Here is a 22,353-nt window from a genome sequence, read left to right as displayed (position 1 = left end):
TTATAAATTAAATTTTAAATTTAGATTTTTAAATATCAATAATTTTTTAATTATTAAATTTCTTAAATAACAAAAATTAATAGTTTTAATTAATATTTGATAGCGTCTAATATTTAAACAATAATGTATGCCGACGCCAACTTAGTTTTAATCATAAATACATCACATAACACGATTATTCTGAAATAAATATGCATCTAATGTAAGACTAATATAATTTTCGTTTATTTATTTGAAAACAATCAAAATTAATTAGAAAATTTAAACAAAATTCTATATAAAATTTTTAGTAGTATCAAATTTTTAGTCAACTTCATAAAATATAATCACAAGCAATTATAACAACCAAACGAAGGCTAAGTAGAATAGCTCTTATTTTTCCATCATGATTAATAATATTTTTTTGTACTTCTTCGATTCAAATGAATATTATATTAAATAACAAAAATTAATAGTTTTAATCAATATTTATAGTGTCCATGAATTAATAATTTTAATTGATAAAAATTTATTGATATTTAAAAATATAAATTTAAAATTTAATTTTATAAAATTAAATCTAATATTGAAATAAAGAAACGAATTGAAGGATGACAAAAATGAAGAAGAATGATAATTTTAAAATAATATCATATTTAATACATATTGAAATAATATCAGATTTAAAATGTTAAAAGTCTAAAAAGACCAAGTTGCCCAAACCCTCAAAAAGATATTTTCGTATCAAAAAATGGCAAAAGGACCAATTTCGAGATAAACTCTTAGTTCATAGATGTCTGACGATATTTTTAAAGTCTAAAAACTAAGAGCGAGATAAACTCATAGTCCATGAACCATTTTTGTAGTTCACTCAATTTGATTTGAGTAAATTTGGAGACCGACACATGAGGGAAGGGGCCCAACGGTCAGCACTCAGCTGGGAAAGATCAAACAAGATTGAACCCTTCATTCTTACCATACCTTAACGCATCATTTCCAAATATTTCTTCCCCTTTTCTGTGTGGATATCTTACTTTATTTCTCAACAAAATTATTTATACAATACAATCACAAAAACACGCACATATAATAAATTATAAAAAAAATTGTTCTAGCCCGATAATGACATTAAATCTTATTTTTATTATGCCTTTAATAGGTATGCTACTATGTTATTGCATTTTTGTATAAGGCCACGTTGAAGTGATGCATGAATATATTGTACCGTAGCTTAATTATTAGTATTACATTTACTCTCTTCAATAAAAAGAGTTGCATATAGTAATTGCCTATTGCTAATAATGCCTCCTACATTTAGTAGTATTGCAACTGTCTAAACACATAATTTGTGGTATTAAAAGTTGAGACAAAGCCCAATAGAAATTTAATGACAAATTAAGGGTATGCAGATTCATTCCATTTCAATCTCTCACCTAATTCTTAACTTCGCAAGTCACGTGACTGCCACACGTGTCCTTCTCTTTAAACTAAAGTTCTTATTCTAATTGCACACGCGCTTAAGCAAATACTTTTATTAATTAATATATTACCATGAAAATCCACCGTTACCGGAAAGGAGCTGAGCTAAGATTTTTTATTAGCACGAATAATTTAAATTTCTTCACATTAAACACAGAATTACATAGGTCTATTTTCCACACAAATAAATAAAATAAAAAACACACTAATTAACCATCCCAAAACTGCCGAAGAAATCAACAAAATTGGTGCTGATTTCTTATACTATTACAAATATTTTAATAACTCAAAGCGCAACGAGAGGATCCGACCCGAATATATCACCAAAGTCATGAAAGAAGTCATCGTTTTGCCAGCTGGATGACCCGAGCCCAAAATCCGTATCCGACCCAACAAGCAAATCGCCGCTGCAGAAACCCATACCGTAAATGTCGTCCGAGAAAACCGTTTCGTCAAACAAGTCTGCCGGTTTCTCAAACTCCGCGAATATATCGTCGCTCGGAGGGAATATCGAGAGATCGTCAGGGCTGCCAACGACGTCGTTCTGAGGGAAAACACAAGAGGACTCGGCTTCGACCTCCGCCTCCGCTTCCGCCGAGTCAGCCGCCGAGACACACCGCAGCACAGACTTCGGCGACTTGGCAATGTTGAGCGAGTGCGACTCGTCGGCGGAGTTGTAGCCGGAGCTGTCCTTGTCAGGCGCCGCCGCAGCCGGAGCCGAGAAGTTGGTGAGCGCGTCGGGGCCACGCAGCTGAATAGCGGCGTGGTCGTACACCATGGCGGCTTCCTCCGCCGTGTCGTAGGTCCCGAGCCACAGCCTCACGCGCCGCAGCGGGTCACGAATCTCCGCCGCCCACTTCCCCCACGGCCGCTGCCTCACGCCACGGAACTTCCTCGCTCCGCCGCCCTCCGCCGCCGCGGCCGCTCTCCCTCCGCCGCTCTTCTTCCGCTTCAGCGTTGGCCGGCTAACCCTCACGGCGCCGTTAACACTTCCGTTAACGTCAACATTTCCGTTATCTCTGCAGCAAGGCTGGATTCTGACCTCGTTGATGAACTTCCTCACCCTTCGCCGCTTCACAGCAAAGCTAAACCCCTCCTCCTCCTCATCGCTCGAAGAATCGGTGGCGTCGGCGTCGGTAACAGAGAACCGAACCGTCCTCGCCTCCGGAAAAGGGCTTTTCCTGCCGGAAATTGGATTTTCCCGCCTTCTGCTAACCGTAGTCCTCGTTATGTGCTCACTGTACTTCACCCTGTTTGTAGAAAACATTGTTTCCTCAGAGACAGTGTGAGTTTTTGTTTCCTTTTTCTTCAGATTTGCATTGAAAGCGAAAGCTAACAAGGCAAAAATAAAAGGAGAGATTCTGAGAGAATAAAGAGAAAGCGGAACGTTGAAGAGAAAAAAAAAGGAGGAAAAAATCTCGGTTTAATGAGAAAGTTTGAAGGGTAAAAGTAAATCTGAAAAGAAACAGAGAGGGGTGGAGCGAAGAAACCACAAAGCGAAAGTAGTGAGGCGACAGAGAATGTATGCAGAGAGTATGGTTGAGGCGAAGGCTTTTGTTTCACTATTTGAGTAAAACTCAGATGAGAAGTAGGATTCTTGAGAGAGAGAGAGAGAGAGAGAGAGAGAGAGAGAGAGAGAGAGAGAGCGTGTTGAGCTGGAGAGCCGATATGAGTGATACGGTTACTATTTTATAGGATTCGAGGGATCAAAATTGGGGAATAAAAGGGAAAAAGGAAATCTATTTTTCAAGAGATTTAATCTTTTTGAAAGAGGTTTAATTAGAAGTTAAAGAAGGTTAATTATGTTAAGTTGGGGGAGATATTCTTAAACGAGCCGCCGCATCTAATGGGAGCCTGGGATTGTGACACGTGTAACTTAAGATCCTCACCACTGGACTCACACGAAAGGGGTGTGTTATGTGTAGTGTAGTGATACACTGTATTTTATTTTCAACTGCCCATAGTTTTTTATATTACCTCCTCATATTATCAATAATTTTGTTAGTAAATTCTAGAACACGTATTTTGAATGTAAAATTGACAACCAAAGTGAAAAAAAAGAAAAGAAAAATAATAGTAATAAAAAATGAAGAAAATTGTGGTTTATATTTTGAAATGGAAAAATATTTATTAATTATGAACGAAGGTTGAGTTCTAATTTAGATTAGTAAAAATGTAAAATAAAACAAAGATTGTTAGAATAAATGGTTAAAGAACTATTATTAGTAAAAATAGATATAAAATATCCCAAAAATAGGTTACAACTAATTTTCGTTAATGACCCATGAATCATGATATATATTGTACATTCAAGTATTGTCATTAGATAATGATATTGTATTTTCGTTTAATGGTTCAAAATGTATGAATATAATTATCGAGCATGGACATAGTAAGTCCTAAGTACAGTATATAAGTATTTTTTAACTTCACTTTGGATAAAATATTTCAAACTTTTTACAACGGTTGGTCATTGTACAAAAATCAGAAAATAAAGGATTAACAAAATGAACCATCATTTTCTTTATTACTTCTATTAGTTAATGAAAGACTATAAATACTCCAATGATAATTCTGAGACTTGTGACTAGTGACTAGCTGCCGTATAGCATCTTCCGTAAATAGTATACATATTTTTTATAAATATTATTCTTATGTGATACGTACTATACTAAATTCTAGAGGAGTATGTAAATATCTTCTGTTTAACTTTGTAATTTGTATCACTCGTAGTTCTTCGTATTTATTTTTATGATATTATGCATGCTAATTAAATTAAATTTTAACCTGGATTAATGTTTATGGAAATGATACTACATATTAATATTAAATGTTGACGAATATCAGATTTCAAAAAATTAATATATATTCGAATCAGATTTAAAAATTAAAGGGAACAAATCCGTTAATTGGTCAATCAGAATCACTGGGGTTGCTACTCGTCAGTCTAGCTTTGACTGAAAAAAGATCATTCCTTTTTACTGTGCACAGTTAATTACTCCATAACTTCTTCTCTTTTCCCCAATAATTTACTCCATTTCTTTTGTACATCTAAGGGCATCCACACTAGGAGTCCGCCAGATGCATCGGGCGGATTATCATCCGCCACTGTAGCCACGCGGATGATGGCTCATCCATCGTCCGTGCCCTATACATCGTCCGCGGACGATATGCGTTCGACCACGCATCGTCCGCCCCACTGCGGACGATGCAACGCGTTTTCCTTTTTTATTATTTTTTAATTCTTCAAAATTTATATATACACACCACAATTCTACTTCCTTTCACTCTTCCACTCTTTCATCTCATTCTCTCTATTTCACTTATAAAATGAATATCGGTGATTACCCAAGTCCGAATAGTCCGATGTTCGATGGTGGTGCCCGGTGGTCGGGTACAGACCCCGACGAATACCGGCCCTTCGACTCCAACACCCAATACGATCCCGATTTCAGCACGGATTCGTACGGGCTGTCAGACATGGAGCTGTCTCCCACCCGCGCCCCCGCCCCTCCCCGCGGCCGCCGCCTCGGGCACCGCCACCAAGAATAAGCGGATCAAGCAAAGAGCCCAGAAGTTGTCATTTCCGGAGAAGAATGAAGAGTTCGCTTCATGGAGGACGAACTACAACCCGGATGAATCCATCGTCTTGACGAGGTGTTGGATTGATATTTCAGAGGACCCGGTGTTGCCAACAACCAGAAGCAAATCGAGTACTGGGAGCGCATCGCTGACCGCTACAACAAGGCCAAGCCGCCGGCTGCCTACAAGCGCCATAGGGAGCAGCTCCGCAAGCACTGGGATCAGGTGAAGAAGCAGGTCAATTTGTTCTCCAATGAGTACGAGAAGTGCTTGAGGGAGCAGGGCAGCAGTTAGAGTATGACGGATGTGGCGATAAAGTGGTTGTGTCGTACGTTTCATTGTACGACAATTTCAAGCATTACAACTCATGGCTCCTCCTGAAGGACAAGCAGAAGTTCCAAGGATGGATTCTGCCCTATCGGCTGCGGCGAAGAGGGCGAAGAACGCCGCCGCCGGTGATTATACGAGCAGCAACAGCGGCGCACCTCCGATGGACCTCAACCAGCAGATGTACGAGGATGAGAGTTCCGGCACACCGATGTCCTCCTGGCGTCCCACTGGCATCAAGGCTGCCAAGAACAAGGGCAAGGCAAAGGCTACATCCTTACAGGCCGCGGCCCCTACCCCGGCCCCGACTTCGGCTGCGGGACATGCCTACGCGGAGTTTGTGGCGGCCGCCAACCGGAGGACGTTGTTGGACACGCACCACGCCTCATGCAGTGCGAGGACCCGGGCAAAGTCGAATACCTCAAGTGAATGATCGATGATCTGCGCCGCAAGCTGGGAATGAACTAGTAATGTAGGATTTGCCTGTTATTTGTAGTAAACTTGTTTTTTATTTCTAACTCTTGTAACTTTTTTTTAATTAGTAATGTAGGATTTGCCTTTAATCGTAGTGTTTTTTTATAATTTTGTATGACATATTTGAAAACATAAAAAATTAGTTAATAAAATAGTAGTTAAAACTATAGGGCGGACTTTAGGGCGTCCCACTATAGGTGGAAGGGTAGGAGGATAGAATAATGATGTAGCAGAGCATAGGACGCCCTATAGAGCGGATTATAGGGCACCCCATTGTGGATGCTCTAATTTAGGAAGAAAATGAAAGGCTTTTTAATCAAATAAAACCTTATATTACATGGCAATATATTAAATTGATCATTACTGAGATCAGCTCTTTTTCTCTTCTTAATAGTGTTTTTAGAAACTGACAAACTGTTAAATTTTTATATTAGTAAACAAAATGGTTTTTTACCACTTGTAGTTGATACATTTCTTACTGCAGGAAAGCCAGCATAAAACGTGACAGGCAACCTTGGATTTGATGCCATTAATATAAATAAAGACATTATTTTAAGTGCTTTTGTGCAGTTTTCAAAATATTTTTTATTGTTAATTTGGGCATTTAATTGAAATTTCTACTTCCATTTGCTGCCTCTTCAATGCATCAATCTAGGCAATACACGTGTCTCTTGATTACGAGGCGTCACCCTTTCCAATTATATACATTACGTTATCAAGGAAAATAACACTAATAATTATTGAATTATTGTTATTATAGAATATTATATTATATTATATTATAATAATAAAAATAACAACTTTTAGAAGGTCACTAAAATAAGAGTTTTATTCTGATCATATGCATCCTAAAATTCAACACCTTTTGCTTGAAAGAATACACGAATTTTTAATTTATTTAGTAGTGTTGACATAATTATGTAAATGTATATTTTAAATAAAACAATACTTAATCTGCTAGAAATGGACAATGAATCACTTTTTCCATATTGTGGATTCAAATGGTAAGCATATTTTTAATTAAAATGAATTACTATTAATTAATTACTAAAAAAAGTCACAAACTTCTAGCATGGGACGTAATTGTTATAAAATTTATTATATGATTAATTAGACATTAAATATAAAAAGTTTATATATCTAAAGCACAATTATTCACTCATTCATACGTTGTTGTTTTAAAATGGATAACATAAAATTTGAATGCAAGTAATACTAAGAGCATCTCCTATGGCGCCCCTCCGGTAGGACGTCCGGTCGGACACCGGGAAGGGCGACGGGACGTCCGCCGTTGGGAGGTCGGAGGTCGGATACGGACGTCCCGTGAGGACGTCGGGTGTCCTCGGACATCCCGGCGACGGGCGGGCGGACGTCCGCCACTGTGGCTTCAACTCGGACGTCCGGTCGGACGTCCCGTTTTTTTTTTTTTTTTTTTTTTTGAAACTCTATATATACGGCTCGTTGAATTTTATTTCATTCGCACCACTTGCGTTAATAACAAGTTTCTCTCTCTACATCTATAATCTCAAGTATATCTAGAATGTCTAGTGAAAGTGATAGCGAGAATGAGTTGGAGGTCGCTGTTTCAGGTGCTATACAGAGGCTGCTACAACAGAGGTTGCAGCGGCGGCAGCAGGCGGCGGTACCTCGGCCGATCCATCGTCGAACTCAAGTACCCCGTGACCACATTGCTGCACATATTCCCAACATCGGCGATGTCATGTACGCATGTATCATAATGCACAACATGATTGTCGAAAATGAAGCTGCGGAACTGACTCAGTGGACCAATGAAGATGATACGGGTGCAGGTCCAAGTCACGGCGTGGCCACCGCGAATGTGAATATGGGGGTACCTCATGGAGAGGTCGAGCGGCTGCGTGCATTTGCCGACATGCGGCAAACAGATGCCCATATTCGACTTCAGCAGGATATTATCGAAGAGGTTTGGACTCGGAGGGGTTGACGTGATAATGTATGAATTTTTTTTTATTAGTGTGTAATTTTTTTTTTCGAATCATGTATGTTTTTTCCGATAAAGTTGTTAATTTTTCCCGTTCGTATTCTCGGTCAAATTTTATTTCCGTAAACGTAAATTGTTTTATTTGTGAATTTATGATTTTTTTTATTGCGGGATGTCCTAGTGGGAAGGGCGATGGGAAGGGCGGATATGCATGGGATGTCCTAGTGATGTGGCAGTGGGGTGGGATGTCCTAGTGACGTGGCAGGAGGTGTTTTTGGGATGTCCTAGTGGATGTCCGAGTGGGATGTCCGCCCACTGGAGATGCTCTAAGTATTTTAATATCATGTGACACATGTCTCGCCCCAAATGACAGATTAGACCCTTTTAATAATTTTGTCGAAATAATTTATTTTATTTTAATGGAGTATATACTATAAAATCTAGTTCCCTCATGCCGAACATCATAATGTTGATAAAATCTATTTGGCGTCGGAAGGAAGATAGTTGTTTTGGACCGTCTTCAATCAATACCATTTGTTCTCATTAATATTATCATAATAAATTCTTTATTGTAAAAAATATCATTTATGATAATACAAATTATACAATGAAGCGTAATTACGGAGTAATATATATGACTGAAATTTGAGAATTTAATAGTAACATACTCAACGGGTTGAATTTGAAAAAATGCCATAATATGTACTCCATAAATTTTACTCCTTATTTTATTTGTGTTTTGACAAAATTCACTAGCATATTAAAAATATTTATATTTTTGAGAAAATATCAGTACTACTTTTTCCCATTTGTTCATGTTTAACTTTATTATATACTCCATACCTAATGTATTATAGTGTACATTTCTCTATGTCAGCTATGAAAATGAGAGTAGTAAATAGAGTTCAGCAGTAATTGTGACCTTACAAAGCAAAGAACTCTTGTAGCATTTATTATTTCACGTTATAAAGCTTACACACACACACACACACACACACACACACACACAGGGACATATAAAATGAATTTAAACGTGAATCTTTAGGTATTCGAATTATTACAAGATTTAATGCTTTACAATTAATATTATCATTTAGTATGCACCAAGATTTGGGTGTCTTCCATCAATGATTATTTCCATTGTAATAAAAACGATTCTACTTAATACTTTTCACCAAAATTTCCAATCTCTCAACCCACTAATATCCCCTCCAACAAATTCCAATTTAATTCCAGAATAAGTTTGTTCATAGCCCATCTTGTCATCAATACAGAATATTTCAACTTGATCTCCATAATGAAAAATGAATATATTGGTTGGAAAATAAGTCAATATTCATTTCATGAATGTCGTTATACTACTACTAAATAAAGATGTCCATCAAACAATCTTGATGCTCATAAGTTCTATTTACAATTAATTTATTTCAGTTCATGAAAAATAGTACTCCAAAAATAGTCTCTACATAACTATAATATACATTTCTTTAATTAGTGAAGTCTCATTTTCTACTAATAATATTTTCAACTATTTTTATCTTTATATCTCCTATTTTAACAATTTTTTCATTAAAACTTGTATCGTTCACTAATACGACTATGTTTTTTTTGGACGGAATTGATATTACGAGACAACCACATTACACAACCACATTACACGCAAATAGGATCGCTACACAATCTAATATGGTAAATATATTACACCACATATATAACTTAGTTATTATTCCATTTCAATTAATATTGTATTTATCTTTTTATCTTTTAAATTATTAAAACTTGTATCATCAGTCACTAGAACTATTGGTAGTAGACAAACAAGAGAGTATGAATATACATGTGACTGGAAAATCGCAAGAAAACGTGTTTCAATTAGGGTTGTCAACCGGGTCGGCCCATCGGGTTTCGGGCCAACCCTAGTCGGGTTGCGGGTCAATCGGGTAAGGGCTAACCGGATTGTGATTTCTTTCGGGTTATAGAAGTTCAACCCTAACCCTAAAAGCTCGGGTTTCGGGCTAGCCCAGCGGGTTAATCGGGTTTATACCGATAAGATTAAGATGCGAACAATCCAATAAATCATTATGAAAATTAGTTAAATTTATAATATATAAAGTATTTAATTATGAAAAATTTGAGATATATGCTTAAACTCAATCATAATAATGATCAAATACTAATATTTGATATATTTCGTGAAATTTTAATGCATGTTTTAGAAATTTAAATATTTTTTGTGAGTTTAATTTAATTAATAATTATAATATTAATAAAAATTCAATATATAATTTTTATATTTAATATAAAACTGAAAGTTATTTTTTTAGTTACTTATATCATAAAATTAGTCAATGAAATGTCGAATTATGAGTAAACAAAATAGAATAATAGAAATTTTATCGATTTTTCGGGCCAATCCATCGGGTTTCTAGTCTGGCCCTAACGAGTTACGGGTTAATCGAGTGTGGGCTTATCGAGTTTTAATTTTATCGGACTAGATATTTCCGGCCCTAATCCTGCAAATTTAACAGGCTATTCGGGTCAGCCTACAGGTTGCGGGCTACACTGGCATCCATAGTTTCCATACAAGGGGGCAGGAGCAAATTCAAACAAAAAAAATAGGCGAGGAAATAGAAGGGTATAGTCGTAATTATAAGTAGAACTGGTCCGGCCCAATGTTATTGGATCTGTTTATTGCAACCGTGTGAAAACAAAACAAGCCGTCTTGGCCAACATATATTTTATTATTAATTGAATTTAATAACCAACTATCTGCACCTGGGATATATTACTAATTAAATTTATAAATATTTTGGTATACCATGATAACTACTCCATAAACTAAAATAACTACATACATTTCTTGTTTCAACATATAACATTATCGTATTAAAATTTATAGGTACGATCTCATACCTTATCGTTATGGTAGATATATAGTACTAAAAAGATAGTATAGTTATTGTCGTATTCCAATACAGTTAAGATTTATATTGATTCTTCGTTTTTTTCAGCCACCCCTTCTCCCATGAAAATAGGTCAATCTAAATTTTTGTAAAATAAAGTCTTACATTTATTCAAGTTAATATTTATAAATACTAAATAAAATTATTTTTGTAAAATAAAGCCTTACAATTCAATTAAAAAATGAATATTTTTTGGACATTCCCTAAAAAAAGCTGCTCCATATGACTAATTTGGTGGGACAGTTGAGAGTAATTTTCTAGTAGTTGGCTACTTATAGATTGAAACTAAAGAAAATAACTCCTCTATATCTCAAATCTATATTATTGCAACGTTATACATAAATGTTGTGTATTATTTCCCATCTTTAAATGTGGAATAATTGCCCCATCCTTGTAGACTTACTCATATCTAGCGTTTTACAATACTATAGATTTCGACTGTTCAAAGTTTTAGATCATATTCATAGCTATGTTGATTTTTTCAATTTATTTATTTATTTTTCCAATTAGTTAATCTATGTTTTATCCATTGCAACAATTTACTCATGTAAAATTTATGAGAAATTGATATGTAATCGCATGAGTAATTTCTACCGCAGTATCAATCTTCTACGAAATTCTAGGTATAAGATGTATTTGTATGGTATCGTATGCCCAAACACAAAATCGGTCATTAACTACTACACTATACTAAAATCAAAACTTTTTCAAATTTTGTAAGTAAAAAAGTATAGTATAGAGAATATTTTTTAAAAATTGAATTTAGTGTAAATGGTTAGAATAAAATTATATTTGATGTAATATTTAAACTAAAATAGGTTTGAGTTTAGTGTAAACGATTGAAGATAATTTTATACTGCATGATCAGTCAATAGTTTTCTTAAATACGTCTTATATTGCACCCGATGGTCATATTGGAGTTGTCATTTTTGTTAGGTATTGTTTGGTCTGCTCAGGCCTTTTAGGTGTCAAAGAATGATTTGTTGTTAAGCTCTCATAATCACTATTGTTCGATAATTAGAAAGAATTTTGTCTTAAATGGGATGTTTTCAGTCATAAATCAATTATTAGCCGATTTGCACTCTCCTCACTTTGGACTATGTTTCATCAGCTTATATTTAGACAATTATTTGCTGTTTTTGTCCATATTTGTGGTTAAAGTTAAATTTTGTCATTCATATACTTTTAAAATCAATTGGGCATCTTAGAATTTCTTAATTCTTTGCAACACTAATTTTTGGGACGAGTCGGTTAGTAATTGACTTCTTGAAATTAATTTTTGTAGCTATTTTGTAGTTGGTGGTTGGTACAAAACTATAAAATGCAAACAATTAATATTTATTTTATAGAATCACCATAATTCCACAAACAAAAACCCGCCTCTAGATATATAATACTATTACTTGCTCAATAGTTCGTTTATAGATGATATGTTTAATAATAATTATACCAACATAAATATAAATATTTGACCACTAAATTGTAACCTAGAATAATGTTAAAATTGTCATATTGTGGGATAGTGTTTTTATGCCGGCTATAATAGTGAAACTAAGTATGTCATTTAGCTAAGAAAAGACTGCAGTGAACTGTGTTACATTCCTTAATCTAATTAAATCTTCATAATGTCCAAACAAACATATAAAACCACACACACACACACGCATAGGTACATGCATCTTGAAGTATATCTATATTATGCAAGTAGCATATTCATAGAATTTGGATTAAAATAAAAAGTAGAAACTTGTCACCACTTAAATTTTTTAATGAGCAGACAAAATGATACGTGAATAACTAGTTTGAACTAATTGTCGGGTTATATATTTCTTCTTAGCTACAGCTACAAACTAAAAAAGTTAATAAATAAATTTAAATGCCCATTATTTTCTATGACAAAATACAAACTACATTAGATTTTGCAAGTTTCACTGGAAATTACATGCATGTGACAACGTCATATGAATAAGAAATGAGTTCTCACTTTTAATAGAGGTATGAGAATTTATTAGGTCTATTTATAAATAATAGTCCTAATAACTAAGAATTATTACTACTATTATTTAATTAATCCTTAAGCACTAATTATTTGAATGGTTGGGGCGCGTATCATTACAAACAATCATTTTGACAAATTAGTACTATTAATCTCCAAATTAATTTATGATTTTCATATTCAAAATTACTACGGAGTATAAAAAATCTTAAAATTATCAGATAAATTAACCGAGTAATTGCAACTCGAAAAACAAAAGTTATACTTTGAATTAAATAGTAGTAATATTTTAGAAAATAAACAGTTATGAGTTTCGGCCTTACAAAAATATAAAACTTAACTGTATATTTTATTAAAGAGTGATGCTAAATGGCCATAATGTGGCCGGCCATAAAAAGTTAATTTAGTCCATTTACATGTATAAAAAAATTAGAATTATCGATATAAATTTATATGTGTGTGAATGGACTTGTGAGTTAATACTTATCTTTGAATTCCATTACGTAAAACACATTAATATCACGAATTAGTGTATACGTTGAGCAACAATCAAGAAATGACAGTAGTAATAAGTTGAGCAAAAACTACGAAAGAGCAACACTAACATGTTGAGCAACATATAATGAAGATGATATAAAAGTAAAATCAAGTAGTATTAAACCAAAAATTTGAAAAAAATCAATGTTTTTTGTTATTTAATTAATTTATGGTTGACCATAATGTGGCCGCATAGTATTATTCTTTATTAAAACAGAATACACCAAATTTACACAAGAGAAATGTTTGAATTAAAACATAGTGATTAGAGCTGTTGAATGATATGGGAACTTGTGTTTCTAAAATCGAAAGGCCAAAGTGTGGGATTAGCAAAGACAAAATAAAAGCTGTAAATTATTGGAATTCCTTCCAAAAATCCAACTTGCAAGAAAACATAAACTCTCAGACAACAAACCAAAGTACACAGCAATCGACAAAATCTTCAGACGTTTTGGTTCTTAGCAATATACACTGAGGTTTTGTTTGAATTCACCATTTACGAAATTTCTATTGCTTTCTTTATTTTCAACTTGATTAAAAAAACTTGTTTAGAATTCCTTAAGATGTGTGAAGCTAATACAAGTCAATGATCACCAATTCCAAGATGGCAAGATTGACTACTTTGAGCCACAAAAATATAATTAAGAAGAAATTATAAGTTTTTTAACTATCTCCGAGCCACATCTTGTAAGGTTTGTTAAACCAAATCATGACTTTTATTGTAATTATTGTAATACATAAGGTAAAATACTAAAATTAGTACTCCACTATATTTGACATGAACTTAGAAATTGATGATTTGTGATGATGTTTTAAGGCAAAAGTAAAATAAACTGAAACTATATTTTCCTTCTCATATTAATTAATAGTCAGCTTAGTCATAAAACTAAAAACATATACGGAGTATATTTTATATATTTGAACTTTCAAACAATACTAATGGTTCTTGCATTGTAATTTACTGAATCATAATTTTGATTAATCAATAAAATTTGCATGCAGCCAAACTGGGGAAGTGTGGAGTGTGAAGGCGAAATCACATGGCACCCACTCGATTTCAAGAATTAAAATAATTTTTATGAATAAATTTATTTTCATATTTATAATATTATTTGAAGTACTTATTCTTAAACTTTGTGTTTGCTTTTTCGACGTGCCGGCAACTAGTCTTTTTCTTTCTCTACGCCATCCATTTCTTATGGGCTATTTTTATATATTTTTACACAATAGTAGTATGAATGTATGATACAAATAATATTGCGAAATGATTAACACTAAGTATACTCATAGTATTTAGTTTTATGGGCTATTTTTATATATTTAATTAAGATATGACAAAATCTTATTTATGGAGTACCCACCAAACGTTTAAGTTATCAGTCGGGTTCTCTGTAAATGATCGATTTTATATAATCTTTTGAGACGTGTATCCAAGGTGATTTCCATTTAATAATTATCGTTTCATTGTATGTAATAACACGAAATTTCACCGATCAAGATATCGTTATAGTAGTCGGAAGTTCATGTCCATTCACTCTCTACATTGCAATTGTGTATAACGTGTTAAAATCAAATAAAAAATAAATTAATTATATATTCAGTTACCACAACGGATACCTTGATCGCCAATTGTTTTTACTGAATACTACATTATAAAAAATGAGTGAGATAGGACTAGTAATTACTTAGATGATGAGCCATTTTCAGATAAATGCCAACAATAGGGATAAAATCGATGTTTCCTTAAAATTAAATATCTAAGAATAAGGAAAAAGAAAGTGTGGGAAGCGGTTATGGCTCGCGCAAAGAACAAGCGGACCGAACGGGCCATGTCTGAAAAGGCGATAACAAATTAAATCGGGCCCACCTTTGGGCTTATGGGCCCATTGACTCCTTTGAATGGTCCGTCCATCACAGCGCTCCGTTTGCTGACACGTGTGCCACGTGATGTCAACGTGGATCCTACACGAAACGGATTGGAATTTGATCAAATCAGCAATTAAATAAATTTAGTATTCCATTATTTGCAAATTGTAATGAATGGCATTTACCAAAGTTTGTATAAATACACAGAAATTTGTGCATTTGTTCGTTAGCGATTGTGCAATGAAGGGTGATTTTGAAACTAATTATTCTATTTTTTATGTTCATTTATTATACGTAGTGCATAATAAAAATGGAAGTAAATATTTATTTGTTGACATTTTAAATTGGTAACATGAGATATATAATGGCAGAAGGAGTCTCGGTCTTACCATTTACTTGCGTGGTGATGGTGATTCGAACCACAAATTTATATAACTAATTAATTGTCTAAGTTATCTTTTATCATCAACAAAAATATGTTAATTTTTCGTTATAAAATAACATTATCACTCATTAATTTTAATTAACTTTCTCATAATATTCTATTCGAACAATTGAAATATTATTAATATAAAATTATAGTAATTTTTAAGGTCGTAGAAAATAGTATTATACTCAAGTGATGCTATATACGGGTGAGACTAGGGCCGGGCTCTAGCTCGCATCCGTGCAACTCTACAACGACGGGCATAATCAACATTTAGGAACGCCTCATGCATGCTCTTAAACATAATCTCAATAGGATTAATCAGTAGTCCAACATACATAATTCATAATTCAATAACATATTGATAAGATTAAGACCTAACGTAATCAAGTTGGATTAGCTATAAATATAGAGATCTAATCACACAATTATACAATCTAATACTACTTGGTTAGCTAATGCTTCTTAATCATAATTAATAGCTCCGCACGTGCCATTTTCAAATCAGTCAATGTATAGCTAGGTATGTAGTAGTATTAATATAATTGATTTTATGTCACCGTACTATTTTATTTGAAAATGTAGTGAGGCTGTGGAGCATGTACGTAGTCCAAATAGAAAGGTGGTAGGCATCAAAAGACATGGGTCACAATGTCCCATAAAAAAAGTTAAATAAGTAAAAGAAGATTAAAACTAGGCTTCATTTGCTCAAATCCTTTTCTTGCCAACTAAAATCTTAATTAAATGCACTACATATTATCCGTTTTTTCCGATTTATGTTTACCTAATCGTCTTCATATTATTGTGTGGATTCCTTAATTTTAAGGAATATAAGTCTCACATCCTTTATTTTAAAAAATTAAAAATTCAAATTTTTGTAAATATGCAGATGAGTAAGATGTCTCTTTACCATTTAATAGTTCAATGGTATGAATCGTGTAAATTTAAAACCGTTATGGATCATCTTTAAAAGCTGGCAAAATTTTGAGAAAATCACAAAAAATTGTCAGACTTGTATAGATTTGTACAAACAAACACAATAAATTTAATTTGAAAAATACTAGTACTATAATAAAGATTAAGCTACTTCATATTTTATTCTCTCTGTCCCAACTAAATTGATACATTTTCTTTTTTTGATAAAAAAACAAAACATTACTTTATTCTACCATCTAGTACTTTATTCTCTATTTATCTCTCCTACTTATTCCTCTTTCCTACTTTTCAATATAATTTCTTAATCTTCATTCCCAAAAGTTTTATATCAATTTAGTTGAAACGGAGTGAATAGCTTTTAAGTCATACACAAATTTACAATTGACAATATTTGAAAATTATATACGAACTTGAATTTGATCAAATTTCTTGATTTTTTTTATTTAGAAACACAAAAAATATCGCACTTTATAATTTTTAAAAGTTTAAAGTTAAATGTTCATAACTACAAATGTGCATAAGTATCACAAAGGGCAAGATAGTAAATATGTTAGCTATGATCAGTCAGTATTTTACAACTGTCACAATTACCTAGGGTAACTTGCACCTATATACATAAATACATTAACTGCCTGACCAATAAATAGGAGTAAATAAAAGAACCAAAATTGGACCACAAAATATTTGATATCACAATAGGCTCAGAGCTGGTCATAGAACACACGCATATTATATTTTTAATGTATAACAGCTAAAATATGGTCAGAAGTGCTGGATTTTTGTCTACATTTCTTGATTTTCTATTCAAAAAATGAATCAAATCTTAAATTTTGCTACTTTTTGACTGCATGATTAAAGTAAAAAAGAAAAAACTCAAACGGTAAAAACAAAAGGAAAGCAAAATGGTGAGGCACGCAAATGTAATAGTAAGATTTATGAATTATGATACACTAATTTTGATAAAATGTAGCCGACCTACACCTATACATTATTTACTAGGTTTTTGTAAATTGTAGCTCTACGATTTGTATCACGAGACACTATCCAAATTCGAGTACAAAAAGTATGTCGAGTAATAAATATTAATTCCTGCAGCTTGTGAACATTTATTGTCGAGATCGATCATAGACGTGTTTGGTAAATTCACCAATTATTTCGTCATATATAAACATGTGAGGTTCAGAGATTTTATACTACAATAAATGCTAAGTTTTGCGTGATACAGAAATGACACTAGTAAAAATAAATTGGCGATGAAATTATAAAATCTTATCAAATAATAGTCCGCTTGTAATTCTAAAAGTTGATTAAAAAAAATCTTAAAGCTTAAAAGATTGTCTATATGTGGCATGTTATTGTTATGGTACCTACATGTATTAAAAATCATTTTATACAAAACCATGTCCGATTAATGAAACTTGTGTAATTCATACTAACTTGATTCTTGTAGCATATTATGAATTGACATATTAGTAATTAATGATGAGAAAAAGAATGTCAAAGGAGTCTAAAATTCACAATCCGTTGGTTTGTTATACAACAAAGATACTGATAGTTGGATTTTGGAAAAAAAATAAATGGTTACATTTATATAACTAAATAATAGTACTTATAACATTTCAACGTCATGACTCATGTTACACTTTTGTATTATTTATTGTTTTCACTATAACAATACTTGCCACGTGTATGGGTAATCACGCAATTTTATTCAATAAATAATAGTAGTAGTTTGTAACAATAAATGTACAGTAACATATATGGAAAAGGAAAAAATAAATTAAACCGAAATGATTTTAGTCATATTCTATATTTGTGTACGGTTGCTTTTACAAAACTAGTTCGTTACAACATGAGAAATGAGCCCATTTATTCAATCCATTTCATAATGCAGTTGGGCTATGAGATTTCAAACCCAAACTACAGATTAATTAAATTTCTCGACAATAGTTTTAAATTTTGAATTTTGTCACTTGTGGCATACAAGTGTCTTAGTTGAATTAATTTTCTCCTTTCTCAAATTTATTAAAGTACAATTTTATTTTATTTATGAAATATACAAGACTTCCTTATGCCTAAAAGTTCAACTTGTAACTAAAAACGGAATTGATTTGAATATTCAATAGCAACTCTACCAAAAAAAAGGTTAACATGACAAGAGAAATCGATGTAACTATACTAATTATATTTAGATCAGTCTAGTTTGGTAAGCATCTCAAGATAGCAAGATAAAATATTGAGATAAAACCATGATTAAAAATGACTCCCCATATCTGTTGTTTGGTAGATATTATTAATACCAAATTAAAAATAAATGATCTGTTTGGCGATCTATATTATTAGGTAGATGAAATAGAGATTTTATATGCAGAGGCATACATACATAACAAGCCCTAAATGGGGTAAGAATCAATATTAATAGGAGTACCAAATACATACAAAATCAACCCCACAAAAATAAAAATAAAGAGAGTTTATCTAATCTTAAACTAACTTAAACTTAGAATACTCTCACAACTTTGGCCACCAAGGTAGTGAACCAACCACCACATCCTCTCAAACACCACCTGAAGAAGGTTCCGGATCTCCCGGTGCTCGGCTCTCAGGCTTTACCCGAACATTCTCGAGCATCTTCATGACCTCCGACATCTTAGGTCTCTGCTCAGCAGCTCTCGCAACGCAAGCCATTGCTATCTGCAGCATCTCCACCAACTCCTCGTCTATATCCGGATACCTCAGCAGCTCCACGTCAAAAACTTCGGCTGTCCATTCCTCTCTCACCACGGAATGGACCCAACGCACCAAGTGCACCATCTCATCCCCGTTGCTGGTGTGGACCGGGGATTTTCCTGTGAGAAGCTCGAGCAGGATCACCCCGAAGCTGTAGACATCACAAGGCTGCGCTGCCTTGCGTGTATCTGTCACCTCAGGAGCGCGGTAACCAGCTGCTCGGGCTATTGGTGGAGCGAGTGCACTCATTATTGTTGACAGGCCGAGATCAGACACACAGCCAAACTGCTGAGGGTTTAGGAATATGTTTGATGATTTAAGGTTCCCGTGGACTAGTTTTCCGCTGTTTTCTGTGTGGATGCGCGCTATGCCCTTTGCAGCACCGATGGCTATCTTTAACCGAGTTTCCCAGTCAAGATGAGTCTTGCTCTCTCCTGGCTTTCCTGCAAGGTCGGATGAAGTTTATAGTAAATTTATGACTATGAAACAAATCTGATCACATCATTACAATATTATCTTAGCTAGTAAAAATAGATAAAAAATTGATGACAGAAAACCATAAAGAAAACTGTTAAACTAATGCTTCTCTAAATGTTTCAATGATACAAAACAATTAATCTTCATATTACATCTGTGGATTTAGAATTAGAGGTTAATAGTTCGGTTGCGATGAAGGAAATGAAACAAAAAAATTTCTAAAGTAATAGGCAAGTTAATCGAAGGAACGATAGATGAACGAAGAATACGGCGTTATTATGTCATAACAAGTCACATTTTCACAGGACCATGTAATACAATACATTCTCTTATCTTAAACACATCATCTAGATAGAGACATGTAACCTTATTCCTGTAAAGTATACAAAAGATCAAATAGAAAAGAATTCTGCCCCACCAACTTGCATCATTCTCATCCTATCCTTTTCTAAGTATCCCTTTTTGTTATTCACGTTGACATAAGTAACAAAGCTTGAAATAAAACCAAAGAATTATCCTACAACATTTCAATATATCATCTTCATAGGAAGAATCTTGATGCAATTGCTGAGCTTATAACACATAAAAACAAGTCTCTATGCGTATACAAGTATAACAACTTACCATGTAGCAACGAAGCTATGCTGCCTTGACTGAAGTAATCGTAAACCATAAGCTTCTCATCCTTGGAGTAATAGTAAGCCCTCAGCTCAGTCACATTCTCATGCTTGATGCTTCCAATTATGCTCATTTGTTGCTCGAACTCCCTTTTCCCCACGTTGACATCCTTCAACCTCTTCACCACCACCATTGTGGCATCCTCGAGTATGGCCTTGTAAGCCGTCCCAAACGTACCCTTCCCCAACACCTCAGCGGAAGCCCTCAGCAAATCCTCCAAATCAAATGCATAGTTACACCCCTCAAAGAAAACCAACTTATTACTGGCATCCTGGCCACGGGAGATTGCCTTCTCCGGTGACATGTTCCCTTTCACCAACTCCCCGGGGAAACCATCCACCGTCTTCCTTCTAAGAATGCAAACAAGTAACACAAAGCCAAAACCAAGAATCCCCAATACAGAACAAGCCACAACTATCCCAAGCAAAGCCTTTTCACTAAGCTTCCCGGTACATCTACCACCCCTCGAACGATGCTCCTCGCGAGGAGGAGCTAAAACAACACTAATATTGTAATCTAACAGTGATTCACTATTGCCTAAAAACACAGACTTTGGAAACCTCTGGAGTGATCTAGGCACACTGCCACTAAGATCATTGTATGACAAGTTAAGCAGCTGCAAATTCGGCAAATCCAAATCAGGAACCTCACCGGAAAGCGAATTGTTAGCAAGATTCAAGGCCACGAGACGACTCAAACCAGATATTGAGCTAGGGATGCTACCATTAAACCCATTATCAGACAAATTCATAATGGTTAAGTTCCTCCAAAGAGAGAACTCCAAGGGCAAAGGGCCCCAGAAATTGTTGTGCTGGAGATACAAAAAAGATAAGTTCTTTAGATTACCCAAATCGAGAGGGAAAGTCCCATTAATCCCACTTGACCGGAGGCTCAAGATCTGCAGCGCCGAGAGGCGGCTGAGCGTGTTAGCCGGAATAGGGCCGTGGATGCCGATTCCCGGCAGCCGCAGTGATATCACTCTGCTTCCATCTTCGCTGCAGCCAATTCCAGTCCAATTCTTGCAGACTGAGGTCTGAACACCCCAGTTCAAAGGGCGGCGGGAGAGATGGATATTGTCGGCGAAATCGAGCAATGCTTGCTTATCGCTGTCGAGAACTGTTTCGGCGACGGTTTCTTGAAATTTCGAGAGCAGAAACAAGGTTCCGACGATGAAATGCAGAGCATAATTCTCCATTTCAAGAATGGATTTTAAATTTTAAATTTTTTATTTCAATTTGAATTGAAGCTCTAGTGTTCACGAAGAATAACACATTTTGTTTGAATGTTTGAACAAAAGCAGCATGACAAATGCATACATGTTTAAGGAGAGGGAAAAGGAAGAAAAAGTGGGGAAATTTCAAGAATGGTGTCTAGGAAAAGTGGGGTTTTGGGGTTTTAGAAATGGGCTTTGGGTTGAAGAGTTTGAATTGGAGTCAAAAGGGAAAGGTGTGATTTTTGAAGAAAGCTGAGAAGCAGAAGCAGAAGTTCTTCTTTTTGTTTGGTAAGAGTGCCATTCCCAAATAGAAATGGAGGTAAGAATTCTCTCTCATGGGGAATTATAATATGCTTTAGGTAAAAAACAAAAGGAAGATCCAACACAAGGGGTTTGTGATTTTATATCTGAGATTCTGGATAATGTATATATGGAAGTTATATTTCTTGCAACTCTGCCTTCCAACCAACTGTTGCCCTGGGGAAGTATATTTCTTAGGGACAAAAAAAGGTGATTCGCTCACCCCAGGCGCCCCCATAACCCGGCCCGACATCGCTATGGAGGGGTTCAAACACGGTACCTCAGCGGCCCATTAGGTGGGAGGAACTTACACTGGTAACCAGCACACAAGGAGTCACCACAGTGGTGAAACTCCCACACTGCGGCTGCCAGCATTCGATCCTGTCTGCTTAGGGACAATCTACCACCCATGAACCAACTGAGTTA

General features: G+C 34.5%; 2 protein-coding genes across 2 annotated transcripts; both read right to left on the bottom strand.

Annotated features, from left to right (window-relative positions):
* Positions 1 to 1,576: 1,576 nt before the first annotated feature.
* Positions 1,577 to 3,096, bottom strand: LOC121751040 (ethylene-responsive transcription factor CRF2-like). Its single transcript, XM_042145749.1, has one exon. The coding sequence runs from the start codon at positions 2,723 to 2,725 to the stop codon at positions 1,745 to 1,747; it is 981 nt and encodes a 326-aa protein (XP_042001683.1). The 5' UTR covers positions 2,726 to 3,096; the 3' UTR covers positions 1,577 to 1,744.
* Positions 3,097 to 18,833: 15,737 nt separating this feature from the next.
* LOC121751186 (probable inactive receptor kinase At4g23740) lies at positions 18,834 to 22,061 on the bottom strand. Its single transcript, XM_042145902.1, has 2 exons — positions 20,361 to 22,061; positions 18,834 to 19,702 (listed from the first exon to the last, which is right to left on the bottom strand). The coding sequence occupies exons 1-2, from the start codon at positions 21,607 to 21,609 to the stop codon at positions 19,086 to 19,088; spliced, it is 1,866 nt and encodes a 621-aa protein (XP_042001836.1). The 5' UTR covers positions 21,610 to 22,061; the 3' UTR covers positions 18,834 to 19,085.
* Between the last annotated feature and the right edge of the window lie 292 nt (positions 22,062 to 22,353).

Source organism: Salvia splendens, chromosome 10 (genome assembly GCF_004379255.2).
Source record: "Salvia splendens isolate huo1 chromosome 10, SspV2, whole genome shotgun sequence".
Classification (NCBI taxonomy): domain Eukaryota; kingdom Viridiplantae; phylum Streptophyta; class Magnoliopsida; order Lamiales; family Lamiaceae; genus Salvia; species Salvia splendens.
This window is presented reverse-complemented; position numbering and strand designations above follow the sequence as displayed.